This window comes from Ambystoma mexicanum, chromosome 2p (genome assembly GCF_040938575.1).
Source record: "Ambystoma mexicanum isolate Mex_15411 chromosome 2p, UKY_AmexF1_1, whole genome shotgun sequence".
Lineage (NCBI taxonomy): Eukaryota > Metazoa > Chordata > Amphibia > Caudata > Ambystomatidae > Ambystoma > Ambystoma mexicanum.
This window is the reverse complement of record NC_090923.1, coordinates 1162416431-1162434445: the sequence shown is the minus strand read 5'-3', so window position 1 is coordinate 1162434445 and position 18015 is coordinate 1162416431. Positions and strand designations below refer to the sequence as shown.

General features: G+C 49.2%; 1 protein-coding gene across 1 annotated transcript in view; it reads left to right on the top strand.

Annotated features, from left to right (window-relative positions):
* LOC138567268 (uncharacterized) overlaps positions 1-18015 on the top strand; it is a 1463541-nt gene that overhangs the window by 669318 nt on the left and 776208 nt on the right. The window contains exon 5 of the mRNA XM_069645299.1: positions 1215-3933. Within this exon, the coding sequence (XP_069501400.1) occupies positions 1215-3933 (2719 nt within the window). The remainder of the gene's footprint in view (positions 1-1214; positions 3934-18015) is intronic.

Sequence of the window (18015 nt, the reverse complement as noted above, 5' to 3'; positions counted from 1 at the left end):
AAACAACATCTGATATTATCAGCAACGTACCTGCACCAGATAGGGGTTGCTATAAAAACTCACATATCATCCGTTTGGTCAAGGTCTAGAAATTGGTTTGTTCAGATGGGGTGTTGTGAAACCTGGGCAATCGCCTCCAACGATGGCATAAACTGTTAGCCCAAGAGGTGAATAAGTATCCAAATTCAAAACTATGGATGAAAGCATTCCTGCTTGTATCCTGGATTCGCCAGCAGACGATACAATGATCGTGGTCATATCATCTTATATATCTTACATTACTGTGCTGTCTCCTGTGAGATTTACTGGTATCGTTTAGCCAATTACTTGATCTTTCTTCTTATGTCGGCCATTTGGGTGGAAGGGCTGGTAGACAGAAGAGAGCAAACCAGATGTTGCAGGCCTCAGGCAAGTATATTGTAAGGTCTGCTTGTTTGACACAAGAAATGGTTTTCTCTTTGGTAAAAGTCAAAGGTTTTTATGCACGTTTATAAATGAAAATGTCACAAGCCATTGTTTTGGAAGTATTTAAAGCTTTAAAATACAAAAGACAAACTCAGATTAAATGTGTTAAATCACATCGATTGGTATGCTGGCTGATACTTATATAGTTCTCTTGATGATGGAGAGAATGAAGCTAGAATCATTCCCATTTTGCATAACACCCTTCTATAATGTTTTGTTTACAAATGGTCATGTTTGGTAATGCGTTGGTCTTCAAATGCTACTTGTTTATCATTCTGATTAGAGCAAGAATGAAGAGTTTAAGGGGACTTAAAGGGAGTAAATGTGCTTAATATGCTGAGAGACAGCATATCAACCTATAGGTTGTGAGCGCGACGTGTGGGGGCATGGGGCATGACCAATTTTCTTGATCCCTTAATTCCTTTGGTTTGGTGGAGGGGGGCCACAAAGATGTCTGTGCCCAGGTCCCCAAAAGTGGTTAAGATGGCCCTGATATGATGGATGCTCGTGGTAGTAAGGAGGTAGTTCTACCAGCATTCTTCAATAAAGGATACAAGATGGAGAGATTTAATGTTCTTTTGGCCTCCACAATTAGGGAGAAGTTGGCATTGGGAAAGCCTGGAATTAAGGTGGGAGCTGTGCCTAAGCAATTGCCATGAACACTTGGAGGTCCCTGACCATGAATGACAAACAGAATGATAGAGGTTTCCTTCATGTTTAATAATTCTCTTCTACTCTTTTTGCTGTAGGTCCGACTTGGAAGTCCTCTCATTTGTTTCAACATCTTTCACACCAAATGGGTCCTTGTTGGTTTGCTAGCACGCGTATTGAAGAACTGTGATGTGCCTGCCCTTGTCACAAGAACATCATCTTTCACTGAGTGGATCATGCAAGTGACAAAAACGGTGGGACACCCGTTCATTCCTCCTACCGGCATGCTGGCATCCAACCACCAGACTGCTGCTCAGAAGGCCAAGGCCAAGAAACAAGGCATCCATTTCTTCCCAACCAGTCAGTGGGGATTTCAACAACATAAACCATTTGAGGGCAACCTTAGATTCAGGACGCCTGTCAAGGTTGCTCTCCTGCCTCCAACCAAGAGGACTAAATTACTCAGTGGCATACGGTTGGGCTCACTTTACAAGACTAGTTTTGGCAAGCTCATTTTCTTTGTTTTCAACCTAGACGTTAGAAGAAGACCTTCAACTATGTTCAGTTCTGAAGGCAGCATAAAGAGGCAAAAGATCCATGTAGAAAACTCTCCACAGAAAGTACTGCCCAGGCATAGTTCTTTGATCCTACCGTTGCCTCCATCCAACCACAATGCACCTGCTGACCGGGTCACAACCCCTACAGTAACACATTATCCCATCCGATCACCACCTTTGTGGATAAGAGCTCCCAGTGCTAAACTCATCTTGCTTGTGAGAAAGAGGCGTTCTGCAATGCTGCGTTTTGAGACACAGATGAAAAGCTTAACACTGCCTACTCCTCAGAATGTATACATTCCACACAGTGAATTTCATATTTTAGCCGCAGAGCCGGACAAACATACACCTTCTATAAGTCTGGCAAGCTTGAAGTCATCTGTGGGTGTACAGGCTGCAAGCCAAATACCACCTCTTATGTCTTACCCGGGTAGCAGTAAAAATGTGTCATCGACCCCAAGTATCCCATTAAGGATCTCTGCATCTGTTACACCAGGCAAAACAAAACCACTCTTGAACAGTCCTATCTCAGGAATCATAACTGCTGCCACCCACGGAAAATCAGATTTGATGCTGCCTAGTAGCCAGGTTAACACGCAATGGCCAATTCTTTCTACCCTAACGTTCGGTACACCTTCCTTGCTGAACACTTCAGATAAGCCCCCTTTTTCTGTAATCCCCCCTGTTTCCTTACTCCCAGTCCCTGGATTAAGTCTATCATTTGCACATCCATTCCCTTCTTCTAGATTGCTGCCCTTCACACAATCACATACCATTAGCATGCCACCACATCCAGATGTCCTGACCAACCCTGCAATGCCCCTTGCCATCAACATGCTACCCCCTATCTACCCAGTGATTGACAGAAACATGCCATCTGCTAGCGTACAACCTCCCTTATATCCCCCAGTCATCCAATCTCCTCTATACCCTCCATTCGGACGAAACATCCCACCTCTTCCATACAGTTCGTTTGACACTAGGAAACCATTTCCTGTGTACTATCCATTTCGTGGACTCAAATCACCCCCTCTGTACCCTCTGTTTGGAAGTAGTATGACTACTTCTGTAAACTCTGTGATTGTCGGAAACAAGCCAAATCTTTCTCGTCCACTTGGTGGAATTATCATTCCAAATGGCTCAACCAAGTCTCTTTCTCAAAATGGGTCCCCTCCACAATTCATCAACAATGCAATACCTGGCCCTCTTGAGCAGCCTGGCTATGGCCCACTAAACCTTCCCTTCCTTGTACCACTGCTGCCATATATGAATTCACCAACATGGCCCACACCTTACATTTCACCAACTACATCTTCACTCTCTTCTCTTGCAAATCAGGAGCCTATAAGCATCTTTCCTGACACAGCATCATCTACTGTCGTTTCTGTAACTGTAGCTTTCCCTACAAACCCTTCTCTCATTTCGGCCAGTCCTCCTGTGACCTTGGTCAATCCTCCTGCAAATGTAACTAGCTTTGCCGCACCAGGGATAAGTCCTCCTGTGAATAGGGCTAGTCCTTCCCTGACCTTGAACAGAGGCCCTGCTACCATTTGGACTAGCTCTACTGTGATCTTGACTAGCCACCTTGAGTCCAGGGCAAGCCCTCCCTTGACCCTGCCTAGCCCACCTGTGACCTGGACTGGCCCTCCTCAGACTGAGGCCAGCCTTCCCGCTACTTCGAACATCCCATCTGCAACCTGGGACACGCCACCCATGCCCTTGGGTACTAAGGGCAACCCACCCGTGCCCCTGTCATCGGCCAGCCCGCCTGCTACCGGGGCTACTCTTCCAGTGACTGAGGGCAGCACTCTTGCCACATCGAGCAGCTCTACCACAACTAAGTCCAGCACTACCACAATTGAGAATAGTTCTATCACAAACGGGACCAGTCCTTCCTCGACCTGGGTCAGTGAAACAGTCAGCCAGCCGAGCTCCATTGTGAACTGGTGGAGTGTGTACCCAACTACCATGAACAAATCCACAACCAGTGTCACTTTGACCAAACAACCCAAGATCGTGACCAGCAGCCCCATTTTGAACAGCTCTGCTCCGATGCTCACCTCTATGATCTGGACAAGTGCAGGATCAGACATCTTCACTGACACTATCGTATTGCAGTCTTATACCGCACCAGATGTGGCCCGGCATGATGAACTGACAGTGATACTGTCTCATTGTGGTGTGTCTCTGGAGTGGAATAGCTACAGGAGAACATATCACCTCTCCCGGACTCCCATGGAGGCGCCAGATGATGCCATTGGTAAGCCTGTTTATCTATTGACCAGATTAAGCACATTGCAATACAGGATGGGTGCCTTTCTTGACTGTTTGTACTATAGGTACATGCATACAGTAGAGAAAATGCTGAATATGAAGAATGGGTAGCTCGAAAAACGCCGCTGTGTGTGAAATGTATTTACCAGGGTCATGAAATGTTCAGTACCGTGCCAAAAGTATAATTATTGAAAGTGAGCGTACCCCAAAAATGCAAAATGCAGTGAGAACTCCCCAATGAGAGTTAGTAATGGACACACTCCAGGAGAGAATGAGACCAGGACCAGGACCAAGTGCGGGTGAAGGTAAAAAGTAAAGTTTATCCAAGAACCAAATGGGGCAAGCAGAGAACTCTGCCAACTCTGAGAGCGCTCTGCCAGACAATAGAAAAGCATTCATATTTATTACAAAATCAAGTCATTGGTGATGTAAACTATAGGGGGCACATAAGTCGTGGGGATTGAATGTCGAAGACTAGACACTATGTAATCTTTAAGTCCGGTGCTCCAGGATTGGTGGAGGTCCATGTGGTGCCAGTGCGGGGTGCACGGGTCAGCTGTCCGATGTCCGAGCTGTTACAATTTATTCTACTTAGCAGTTGCCCTTGTGGCCACACATACATTGACCATTATTTAAGTTTAACACATGGGAGATATATATTACTAAACATATGACCTGAGCGATAAAAGTGAGAATACATGGGTCCACTTGGCAAACTTATTCATGGGATTATGTTGTCACATTCATCAACCTTCCTTTAGATCACAGAAGACAATTATGTATTGTTTGTTATCGTGAAGAGAATATATTGCCACACATGGGATCAGGGGTCTTGGGTGAGCCAGGGTGGTATGCTGATGAGGGGCATGCCATCTTACTTCAAAGGGCACTGGGGTGAGGGGCTTATTGCCCATATTTCATTAACCAGAGTCTGGGGGTGCGAGGCTAGTTCATAGTTACATTTGTAGCATCAGAGCATCAGTGAGAAGAAGGGCCTTCAGCCATCAGCCCCGCATGAGGGGGGAGGATGGTGGGGTATGAGTGTGTGGCGCCGCAAGGCAGGGGAGAGAGAGCTCTGGGGCATGTTGAGCCTGGTCCTGTTCACTTTATGGGGTTATATGAAAATCACAGGTCATTGTGACTACAGGTACATCAAAATAATGAGTTAACGCTGATTAAAATATAGATTATACGGTTATGTTTATCTTGATCTTCATGCTGCGAAAATGAATATAGTTACATTAGCCTTGTGGTTGTGCCGTTTTATACTACATACATGAGAAACATATACTAGTTGAACACGTTTGTGAAAATCCACAATATTTAAAAAAACGTTGAGCATCTGGATCTTATAACTTGCGCCATACTGAATGAGTAAATTAACTTCTGATGCTTGTTAATCTGCTTAGAATCACATGCTGTGCATAGTCCGACATGCAGTGGTCACTGTTGAGTGTTGTACTTTGTTTTTTGTAGTCGAAAAGGGGACATCGACATGGGCGTGTCTATAATACTATGCCTATAGTGACGTGCAGTGTACCCAAAATCCCTCACGCGTAAAGGTCCCTCAGATTGTTTTATTTTCCGCCTAGAATACTGGTCTCCTTAATGCGGAGCTGGTTAGAGACAAATTGCCAATACCATTTATTTGACCCTTGGTTTTTTTTTCTGAAAGTTATCGATAAATCCTAACCCTCCTTTGACGGCTAAGCAGTTTCACCGTTGATCAAGATCTTCGACGGCGATGATTTCGACGGAGCCGATCCTTTGGCGCTGCCGAACACGTTGCCCTGCCTCGCCGGCCTATACAGTAGGGAGAGTGGGGGTTGTGGGGACACTTCTGTTTCTTTCTAGAATGCCTTTCTCTTTCATCCCCCTTTCCTCTGGGGTCATTATCACTTAAAACTGTATCCTCAGCTATGGAGAGGACTCCTTTTAGATTTTGCCCGCGCTGCAAAGACAAATTCACGTGGAAGGATAAGCATAAGCGGTGTAACCGCTGCTTACCCCTCGACCACAACGAGGACAGCTGTGCAGCCTGTAAACTTCTTTGCCCAAAAACTTTAAAGGACCGCAGGGTCAAGAAGTGGGCAGCCTACGCTATGTCTAGAGCTGATTCCTCACCCGCCGCCACCGAATGTGACGAGGGGGACAGTGATAAAACTACCTCCGTATCGAAAGTTGTTGACCTCTCTAAGGAGCGCTCCCGCTCCTCTGCGTCTGTCCCCGGCCCCGACAAGCTCGGCTCACGCTCTACTTATGGGGATGTACACCCCGGCGACGCTGACGGACATAAAAAACATAAAGATAAACACACAACCCATGGCACTCCTTAGTCTAAGCCGAAGAAAGCCCTAGCGCCAATGGAGACGCCGGCCCTACCGGCAGCCTCCGCCAACCGTAAGGGTCGCAAGCCATCCCCGCAAGCGCATCCGCGGCTAGCGACTGGGCCACCCACAAATAAGGGCGCTACCACCAAAACGCCTTAAGACGCGCATCGTAAGAGAGTGCCCGTCGGCAAAGATGTCTCGGCACCGCCTAACACCGTGCGAGACGAACCCTCAACGGAGAGTTTAGTCGTCGAGGGCTTGGCTCAAATAGTCTCCACTGATGCTCAGAGACGGACGGCGAAAGAGTCGCCGAGCCCCGCTCACAAGGCCAGGGAGACGCCGAAGCAGACGGAAGGCAGGCGGGAACCTCCCACTCCGTCGAAAGAAAGACCTAGCCCACAAGAAGGTTTCTCAGAGGGTGAAGGGAGTATATCCTCCACGCTATGGGAGAGATCTCGACGGCTACAGGCGGAAGAGCTTCCCTTTACGCCTCCAGTCCGTTATGGGTTACCCCAGTAAACTTTAGAAAGATTTCAATCATGTATGGACAAACTAGATGTTTATGTCCACCCCTGAACAGGTAACACCCAAGAGATCAAGAGAGATACTTACATTTTGAAATTGATACAGGAGAAATGACTCCAGAAATAGACTTTGTGGAGAAAAACATTAAGGAGAAACCACCTAATAGTCAGGCCATTCCCCTTCTCGCCTCAGTCAAGAGGCAACTTATTCCATCTTTATCAACACCTGCGTTGGTTAGAGGGGTCAACTTGAGAATTGAGAAACTTTTTAGTCCCTCACCCTCGGACCCATTATACATTAAGGGTCACTCAATACCTGATTCCTTGGTAGTAAGCACCACAAGGAGAAGGGCAGGGGTTCCGCTATCTAATAGCGAAGCACCCCCAGACAAGGAGGGAAAGAAGCTTTACGCTCTGGGAAAAAGGATTACAGCCTCGGCAGCTTTCTCCACCAGAATTGCCAATAACAATACCTTACTGGCAAGCTACGCTGATGGCCAATGGGGAAAGTTACGCCAACACCTCGAAGAAGTCCCTGAGCCCTTATGAACCTGTTTGTTAGCCACTGTAACAGAAGGTACTCTGGTTAACCAGAGCATCATTAAGAACACGCTAGATGCTGCGGAGACGGCTGGCTGGTCTTTAGTGCAGGGGGTACTTCTCAAGCGTCATGTCTGGCTCCGGAGCTCAGGTTTTAAGCCAGAGACCCAGGCGTCACTCATCAACAAACCAATTGAGGACTCAAACCTGTTTGGTAAGGCGGTGAATGACGCACTGGAGACAGCTAAGAAGGATTTCGATACCCTAAAGACTCTAGACCAGATCTCAAGGCCTCCCAATAAGCAACAGCAACAACATCAGTACTCCTCATCAGGCAACTGGTCCTCCACTCAAGGAACCAGCGGACAATGCGCTCAAAGAGGACAACGTATTGGCAAGGGAAGAGGTCAGAGCCCTACTCCTAGAGGCTCCCCTGCTACCAACACCAATTGACCCGAAGGTTCGGGTCCCCTCCCATGCATCGCTGGTTGGGGGGCCGGTTAACATCTTTTCTTTTTTTTGAAAATTCGATTTTTTTATTAAGGTTTTGTGATTATAACATAGGCAATTCAATAGTACAATCAGCAGAATAAGTGAACATGAACAATCACAACTTTTATGTCCCCCCCTTCCCTCCCACCCCCTCCCCCACCTCCCACAGCCTCCCCCCTCCCTTTCCCACACCATGGCTCAATAAAAAATAATAACCGCTGGGTTCAACACATTATCTTCACAAAGACATATCGCCAATATAAGGTAAGCTCAGAATAGGGCTGCGGTCGCTCGAGAGGCAAGGGCCATGACCTGAAAACAACATCTCCCGCACCAGTCTGTCCCTTCACACTCGGGGAGGTTTATTCTAGACAGAAACATTCGAGTCCAAATAGGCCATTCCAGGTGTTGCTCGAGTCTTATGCCGATCTCCCATATTTATCAAAGAAGGGAAGCCACAGGCCCTCAATATTGGACCTAGATTCATCTATCAAATGGGTTAAGAATTCCATGTCATAGATTGCTCGTACTTTAGAGATCCACTCTCTCTCCCCTGGGTGTTGAGGCGATTTCCATTTTTGGGCCCAACAACACCTTGCCGCAACGAGCATCACATGCAGCATGTGGTCATGTTTCACCTTCGGTCCCCCTTCCACTTCAATGTCGAACAACACCAACGGGGGGGAAAGGGTCCTTTCCATCCCGTCTACCTCTTTAATCCAGGACAGGACCTCATTCCAATATGTTTGTACCACACGGCACTTCCACCACATATGTATGTAGTCCCCTTTTTCAGTGTGACATTTCCAACAGTGTGGATCGTAGCCCCTTCTCAACTTGGCTATCCTCTGCGGGGGACAGTGCAACCTGTGGATCAGCTTAAGGGCCTGATGGCGGTATTGAAGTGCAGCCGTAGAGCGATTGGCCTGTCTACATATCTTGGTCCATCTCCTTTCGGTGATGGGTGTGCCCAGATCTTTCTCCCATTGTAGTTGGGAGGATGGGGGTTCCCGTGGGGTGGTAAACAATAAAAAGCTGTAGAGCCGTGATATTACCCCTTTGTGTGTGATAAGAAATTTCTCAAAATCTTTTAGGTCACGCCTAAGGGTATCTCCCCATCTGCTTTCAGTGAGGGCCCCTTTGAGTTGCAGGTACCGAAAGGGGGAGAGGTTGGGGAGGCCCAAGGCCTCTTTCAGATCCCCTAATGATATAAACACCCCTTCCAACCATAGCTGTCCAGCTCTACAAAGGCCCTGCTCGTACCATTGTTGGAAGGCTAGGGGCTCATTGATTCCCTCCCAGAGTGGGGGGGGGCCCCAAATGCAGCTCAGGGGCGAAGGCCACGTTGTGAGCCACCGAAGGTAGCCCCCTTCCCTCCATATTGTCCATAGCACTCCCAGTACTGGATGGTTCAAAACTCTCCTCGGGATACTCGCTCTGGGAACCCACAACCACTCATCTAGTGTGACCGGGGAGAAGAGCAAGTTATCCAGGCCCACCCACTGCTTTTTCGGGCCCATCGCCAAGTGACCCACCAGGATTCGCAGCTGTGATGCTTTATAGTAGGCGTCTAAGTCTGGGTAGTTAACTCCGCCCTCGTCCTTGGGTCTTATCAAGGTGTCATAGGCAATTCTATGGGATTTTCCCACCCAAAGGTAGCGGAGAAGGGTCCGCTTGATTTCTAAGAGGAAGGGCTTTGGTATCTGGGTTGGGAGCATTTGGAATAAGTATAGACATTTGGGGAGGACCACCATCTTTATGGAATTAAGGCGTGCCATCCATGAGAGGCCAGATTTTGTCCAGCGCTCAAGATCTCGTCTGATCACTGACCAAAGAGGGGGGTAATTTGCCTTGAAGAGGTCCGCCAGACCTGTGGGTATTTGGATCCCCAGGTGACAAAATCCCTCGGCTTGTTTACAAAATGGGAGGTCTTCAACATATCGCTTCTCTAGGTCCTTAAGTTGGCCTGTTGGGAAAGCGACTGATTTGTCTAGGTTTACTCTATAGCCTGCGAGGGCCCCATATTGCTCTAGGCTATGTAGCACCTCAGGGACTGATTGGGACGGGTTGGAAAGATATAATAGGACATCATCGGCAAAGAGGGTAACTTTATGGTTGGTATCTCCCATTTTAATGCCCTGGATCTTATCGTTTCCTCTGATGGCTATGGCCCAGGGTTCCATCACTAACGCGTATATGAGGGGGATAGCAGGCACCCTTGCCTTGTACCCAAGTCCAGTGGGAGGGCTTCAGACTCGCTCCCGTTAACTACCACTTTTGCTGAGGGGTGAGAGTATAGAGCCGAAATCCATGGCCGCCATTTAGGTCCCATCCCCAGGGATGACATAACCCCCTCCATAAAGGCCCAGCTCACCCTATCGAACGCCTTCTCCGCGTCTAGGGACAGGAGAAGAGCACCTTCCATTCTGCCTCCTCTTGAGCTCAATATATGTAGGGTTTTACGCATGCTATCGGCCCCCTGTCTGTCCAACACAAAGCCGACCTAGTCGGGGTAGATCAATCTGGGAAGGCATTTTTCTAGGCGTGTTGCCAGGATCCTAGTAAAGATCTTTGCGTCAGTGTTCAAAAGTGAGATGGGTCTGTACGAACCGCACTCCACCGGATCTTTGCCTGGCTCAGGAATCACTGTGATCATGGCCTGCAGGAATGTTGGTGGGATGGTTTCTGAGGTTCTGATTTGGTTAAAGAGTTTGGCCAGCGGTTTTATCAGTACCGATTGGTATTGTTTGTAAAAATCGGCTGTATAGCCGTCTCCCCCAGGTGTCTTGCCTACCTTCAGTTTTTTGATAGCCCCCTCCACCTCTTCCTCCATTATGTCCCTCTACAGAGCCTCCCTCTCGCAGTCTGTAAGCTTCGGTAGGGGATGGTCTTCAAGATATCTCCGAATATCTTCTGATGATTCGTCCTTTTGTTTGGCATAAAGCTCTTTGTAAAAGCTTGCAAAGGATTCAGCTATATATTTAGTTGATGTCTGGATGTTTCCTGTCCCATCTTTAACCCGCTCTATCCGCCTAGCAGCTCTACTTCCTCTCAGCCTATGGGCCAAGAGAGTTCCCACCCTATCCCCCTTCTCATAATATCGCTGTTTTGTGTATCTCATTTTCATAACCACCTCACCAATTAGGAGTGTGTGCAGGGCCTGTCGCTTGTCTCTCATTTCGCCCAGGAGTTTTTCTCGGTCTACGTTGCCACTAGTGCCCTCATGTCCCGTAGTTCCTTGCGAAGTTTGGATTCTATTAGCGCCCTCTCCCTTTTCTTACTGGCGCCGTCTGCAATAAGGAGACCCCTGAACGTGGCCTTTGCTGCCTCCCAGACTTCCATTTCTTTCCGTAGAAATTCCCTAAACACCTGGTTCCTCATTAGAGTGTCGTTACAGCACCACCTATATATGACCTCTCTGGAGGTTCTATGGGTTTGGCCTCTAAAATGCGGGTGCACCTCCCAGCCTTGTTCCAAAAGTTAATGTATGATGGGACTTGCAATATATGGGACGCAACCCAGTTTGCTTATGACGGGGGGGGAGAGCCGAATTGGGGATCCCATATGGGGGCCTGAATCCCAACTGAAGTTTTGGGGAAAAAAGTCCTTTAGCAAAAGTAATGGAGGATGTGTTCCATATCATTTATCATCCCGGGGCCTGGGTAGTGGCCCTGGTGGTTCGTCTTACTAACCCCGATGTATGTTGGGCGACAGAGACGAACGCCTCACGAAACGGGTAAGGGAAACAGGGATCATGGGAAGGGAGGGGGGAGGGTCAAGGGAAACGGGGATACCACACCATGGGACCAGGGGCTCAAACACGCGAATGACGCGGGGGGAACTCACGGAAACTTTAAGGGGCAAGGACAATAACGATCATGGCTGAGGGACGGATTGGTTCGCTCAATGTTAAGGGCTTAAACTCACAAAACAAGCGGTCCCTTACAAGCAACATGTTTCGTAAGCACAAATTGTTAGTCCTTTTCCTACAAGAAACTCATTACAGGGGGGGGCGGAGTCAACGATAAAGGGAAAAGAAATAGGTAGCAATTTCTGGGCCTCACACAAATCCTCAAAGAAGGAGGGGGTAGGTATCATCCTGGGCAAATCATTGCACCTTACCAACATTGAAACTAAAAGGGGCTTTGGGGGTAGATTTCTGGGGATCAAGGGCTTGTCCCAGGGTATGCGTGTCACATTTGCTACCCTGTACGCGCCCAACGTTGGTCAAATAATGTGTATTTGTAAAGTCCTTAGAGTCATGGATGAATGAGCAAAAGGCGCTAAGATTTTGGGTGGGGATTTCAATCTCATCGCTGACTCCCGAATGGACTGGTGGTCTGCTAGAGGGGTAGGGCCGAAAGCCCCCACAAAAGATAACCTAGCTATGAGGGACCTGTTACGGGAATACTATTGGGTAGATGTATGGCGAAAATGCTGGCAGACCCCGGGGGCTACACGTTCTTTTCCCCTCCTCATCAAACATATACCAGAATTAATCTACTATCGATATCGGAAGAGGGAGGTGGAGAGGTTGGTAGCCCCACGGTTGAATCAGTGACTTGGTCAGACCATGAATTCTAACCATGGACTGGTGACGCCCCTCTCCGATCAACTCCGCGATGGGCTTCAAACTTTCTGTAACAATACCCAAACCTAAACCTAGCCAACAGTGGCTGTCTCAAAAGATAACATAGTTACCCCCGGCCCGGGGGGGGGGGCCCTATGTGGGCCATGCAAACAATTGCACTGTGAAAATGGTCATCGACTTTCTCCTCCATTCCCCCACCCTCTCCTCACGATCCCGCGGGCCCACCATGACCTGTAGCGGGGTGTCTGGTTTTCTGAAATTTTTCGCGTGCCTTTCACTTTATGTTTTTCCTGGTTTGAGCCAGGGCCCTGCGGAGTCTGGGTTGGGTCTCTGTCCCAGATTGTGCCCCCGCGGTTTCTGGTGGGACTCCAACCAGCTCGTCGGTGGCCCTCAGGATGTCTTCTTCCGTCACCAGTTGGTGATTCTCCCCTTGCCATTCGAACGCCAGATAGAATGGGTGGCCCCAGCGGTATCTGATTCCCTTTTCCTGTAGCCATCTGGTGATTGCTCCACACTTTTTCCGCATTTGCAGTGTGAGAGCGGACAGGTCCTGATAGATTGCCACCCTGGAGTTGTCATATTGTATGTCCCTTAGAGTCTTCGCCCTTTCCAGTATTCTCGCCTTGTCCCTATAATAGTGGAACCGTGCCAGGACTGAGCGTGGGCCCCTACCACCTCCACCAGCTCGATGGACCCTGTCAATCGGGACGGTCTCACCAGAGTCGGTCCCCAGAACAATCCTGATAATTTCCTGCACCTTACTCTCCAGGCCAGCCTGGGTTTCGTCCTCTGTCTCAGTCAGGCCAAAAATCCGCAAGTTACTTCTCTGTTCGCGATTTTCCATATCGTCCACCTTGAGACGAAGTTCATTCTCCCGTCTCTGTACCTCCCTGAACTTCATCTCCATCTGCGTCTCCAGAAGGTCCGTGTATGCCTGATTGTTCTCCACCCCCTCCATTCGGTCCTCAAGTGTGGAGACTTTGGCAGTGAGGTCAGCTAACTTGGCACCCATATCCGTTCTCATGCCCCTGATTTCGTCCAAGATCATTTGGATGTTGTTCTGCATAGTGTTCATATCTGGGGGCGATGTGGAAGAGGCGCTGGTATCCATTGTTGACTCCTCAGGTGCGTATTGGAATTTTGCTAGGGCTGTTTTCCAACTCATGGGGTGTTATCACCTTCTAATCTCTAGTGGTTTATTGGAGTCTCCCGTAGCGTCTACCAGGGGTGCGAGCCTTTCCCTTTTTCCCTACCAGTTCAGCTTGTGTATGGTAGTCAGCAGGGTAGTAGCACTTGGAGACTCGATTTGGAGCCTCAATCCACCTCAATGTGCTTCCAATGGGCTGTGCAGCGGGCTAGATTTATGCTGCAGACGGGGTGGCAGGGTGAGTAGGTGCAGAGTTTTCCCCCAGGGGTGTAATGCAATAGCCGCCACTGTGGAGGGGTGATTACTCCAGGGTCTATCCTCCTTTATGGTTTCCCTGTGTGTTGACCCCCAGATGGCCAGTCCCACAGTAGAGCCCCGGTAGGATGGGGTGGCCCCAGGCGCGCTCCCGCGACGGCCCAGGCCTGTAAGTGGGGGAAGGACCAAGAGGCTGTGCCCCACGGAGGGTAAAGGGAGTCCGCTCCTCCCCTGTTGGTTTGGGGGAGGCTTACAGTTTGCTGGAGGGGGCCCGGGCGCGCTCCCGCATCGGCCCAGGCCTACACGATGTCTTTTGCCGGCCCTGTGGCGCAGGGGAGCTCCCCGTGAGGATCTGGTGCCAGCAACTCGGGCCGGAAGAGGGAGGTAGAAGGGGGCCCAGGCGCGCTAAGGCAACGGCCTGGGCCGGCATGATAGGTCACCGGAAGGGAGGGGGCGCACAGCGACACCCGCTTGGTGCCTGGATGTCAGGGGCCCGGATCCATCACCGGCCGCCCCGCGATGCAGTCTCCGCTCGCTCCTATAGACCCACCTCCGAGGCCGCGCGGATCCCGGGGACCAGGGCGTACACCATCCAAGTCCTCGAGGGACTCTCTGGACCCTCGCCGAGGCCGCCGGAAGCTCCATGGAGTCCGGGGTCAGATTGCTGGCTGCGGCTTGGGGATCACCCGCTGTAAGGCGGCGTGGTGCTCTGTGTCCTCGATTTGTTCGTGACCTGGTAGGGGGGAGGAGGAGCGCGGCCGCTCCAAGTCCAATATCTCCAGTTCTGGTGCACCCTCAGGGTTCGGGAGGGTGTCGCTGGGATCCTTAAAAGTTTCTGTAGCTGTTTTTTCAGGTTTGAGGAGGATAGTGATCCTTTTTCTTTTATTACTGCGCTGTTTCCCGAGGCCATGCAGGGAGCAGATAGTTCAGGCAGCCATCTTGCCTGCGCCCCCTGGTGGCCTCCTTAACATCTTTTCTACTAGTATGGGAGGGAATAACAACAGACCGCTGGGTATTGTCAACCATAGCCCGCGGTTACTGCATAGAATTCAGTCGGTCCCCTACGTTCAGACCCCCAAGGGGAAGATGCCTATCACCAGAGCACCTCGCCATCCTTCTTCAAGAAGTCGAACTGCTACTAGAAAAAGGAGCAATAGAGGTTGTGCCTCTATCACAGGTAACGGAGGGTATTTATTCAGTGTATTTCCTTGTACCCAAAAAGGATTTAACGATGAGCCCTGTACTAGATCTTCGCCCAGCAAACAAATTTGTCAAACCTCAAAAATTGTGTATGGTGACTTTGCAGGAAGTAATTCCCCTGCTATCTCAGGGGGATTACATGGCAACACTGGACATGAAAGATGTATACTTTTATATTTCAATGCTGCAGCGCACAGAAAATACCTCAGGTTCATGATAGAGGGCAAACACTACCAGTTCAGAGTGCTACCCTTCGGCATAGCATCAGCGCTGAGGGTATTCACGAAAGTACTGGCAGTGGCAGCGGCCCACCTGCGCAGGATGTCCATTCCCGTATACCCTTACCTCAACGATTGGCTCATAACAGGGGATTCTTACGATGATGCTTCTCAAATACCCAAAAGACTGTGGACCCTTTGTTCCAACTGGGCTTCTCCATCAACAAGAAGAAGTCCAGCCTAGACCCCAGCCAGGTCAAGCAATTGCTAGGGGCTCTAATTCAAACAAACTCGTCTTCCCTTACAGCGAGAGGGTCCAAAATATGCTGTTTCAGATCCCTCAATATGTAGCCGGTCGAGAGGTGACGGTACGCAAAGCAATGCGATTGCTAGGAATGATGGAGTCATGTATATATTTGGTACCTCACGCGCGATTGCGCATGCGTCCAATGCAAGAGTGGCTCAACAGCCAGTGGTGTCAGGCCAGCGGACAATGGGACGATCTAATGGTGGTCTTGCAGGCCTTGGTTCTCTCGCTGCAGTGGTGGTCGAAGGAAAACCTTGTAATAGGGAAACCATTCGCTACCCCCGCAGTGGAAGCCACTCTAACCACAGACGCATCCCTCACAGGATGGGGGGGCTCACCTATCCCATCAGACTGCACACAGAGTTTGGACTTCGAGTGTAGCGTCCAAACACATACATTTGCTGGAACTACTGGCGGTCTTCAAGGCACCGAAGGCTTTCCAGGCACACCTTCAAGGGAAGACAGTACTGGTCCTCACGGACAGCACCACAGCCATGTACTACCTGAACAAGCAAGGGGGCGCTCACTCTCCGGGACTGTCCAAGCTGTCCCAGAACATCTGGAAGTGGGCTCTCAGACACAACATGTTCCGGTTATCACAATATGTACCAGGGGAACTCAATCTGCTGGCAGACAAACTCAGCAGAGACTTCCCTCTGCCCGCAGAGTACGAATGGCGATTACGAGAAGACATTGTCTCCGATGTTTTCGCACAATGGGGCTTCCCAGAAATAGATCTGTTTGCAACTCTGGAGAACACCCAATGCCAAGATTACGCCTCCAGGTACCCCCAGAACCGCTCCAAGGGGAATGATCTCTGGATAACATGGTCAGGGAAATTTGTTTACGCTCCCCCCCCCCCCCCCCCGACTCCCCTGCTCAACAAGATAGTGCACAAGATGCACCAGGAACCAGTTAACATGATACTAGTGGCCCCTATGTGGGCCCGGCAACCCTGGTTCGCTCACCTAATGGAGATGTCACTGGCTCCACCGGTGAAACTTCCCTACCCGTGCAACATGATGTCACAGGACAGGGCCAGCACGCTGCACCCATGCCCACAGACACTCAAGTTAGCAGCCTGGCTCCTGAGGTCATAGAATTCAGACATTTGCAACTCCCTCAAAGACGCATGGCATCCTTAAAGCGGCAAGGAAACCAAACACTCGATACTGCTACTCTAGCAAGTGGAAACGGTTCGTCATCTGGTGTAGAGCAAAAAGCATCAACCCCGTTGACTGCTCTTCCACACAAATTGTTCTGTACCTAACTCACTTATTAGACTCAGGATTAGTCTTTAATTCTGTTAAAGTTCATATAGCTGCACTTTCCGCATACACCACGTCTCAACATAAAGTGTCATGGTGGAAAGTTCCAGTTATCAAAGCTTTCATGGAGGGAGTAAAAAGGATCCACCCTCCTGTATCTAACCCAGCTACCGGATGGGACCTGAATGTGGTACTAACCAGGCTCATGGGCTCCCCCTTCGAACCCATGCACAAAGCAACACCCAAGAACCTCACTCTTAAAACTGCTTTCTTAATAGCTATCACCTCCATTAGGAGAGTAAGTGAACTACAAGCGCTCTCTATACTAGACCCCTTTGTAACAGTTCACAAGTTTAAGGTGGTTCTACAAACGCATCCTAGGTTTGCACCTAAATTCATTTCTAAATTCCATGTCAACCAGTCTATAGAACTACCAACGTTCTTTCAAAACCCATCAAACTTGGGAGAAAAAAGCCTGCATACACTTGATGTGCGCAGAGCGGTCATGTTTTATATGGAAAGAACTAGACCACTGAGAAAGACTAATCAGTTCTTCTTTGTCTCGGTGGCGGCAGGAAGAGAAGATGCAGTTTCAAAATCCACTATATCTAGATGGATTGTCCAATGCATCACTCTCTGTTCCTCTCTTGCAAAGAGAGAACTACCCTTCAAGCCAAAAGCACATTCTACTCGAGGCACTGGGGCTTCCATAGCATTCATTGCAAATGTCCCTCTTGAGTCCATTTGCAAAGCGGCAACCTGGAGTTCTTTACACACCTTTACAAAACACTACTGTCTAGATGCCCACTCTAGATCTGATTCCCAGGTGGGACAAGTAGTATTAAGACATCTTTTCTCTACTGTTCCTTCTCACAACCCACCTCCAACTCCGGGTACAGCTCGCTAGGCTATGCACAGCATTTGATTCTAAGCAGATTAACAAGCATCAGAAGACATGCAGTACTTACAATCAACAGAAATGCTTTTATGGTATCTGCTTAGATTCACATGTGCCCACCCTTCCTCCCCGCTCGGATGGAAGGAACATAGACATCATATTACTTTCTCTCTTTTCTGTACTCACTCATGTCTAAGGAGGCTCCCTTAGGGCAGAAAAAATACAAACGGAGGGACCTCGACGCGTGAGGGATTTTGGGTACACTGCACGTCACTATAGGGATAGCATTACAGACACG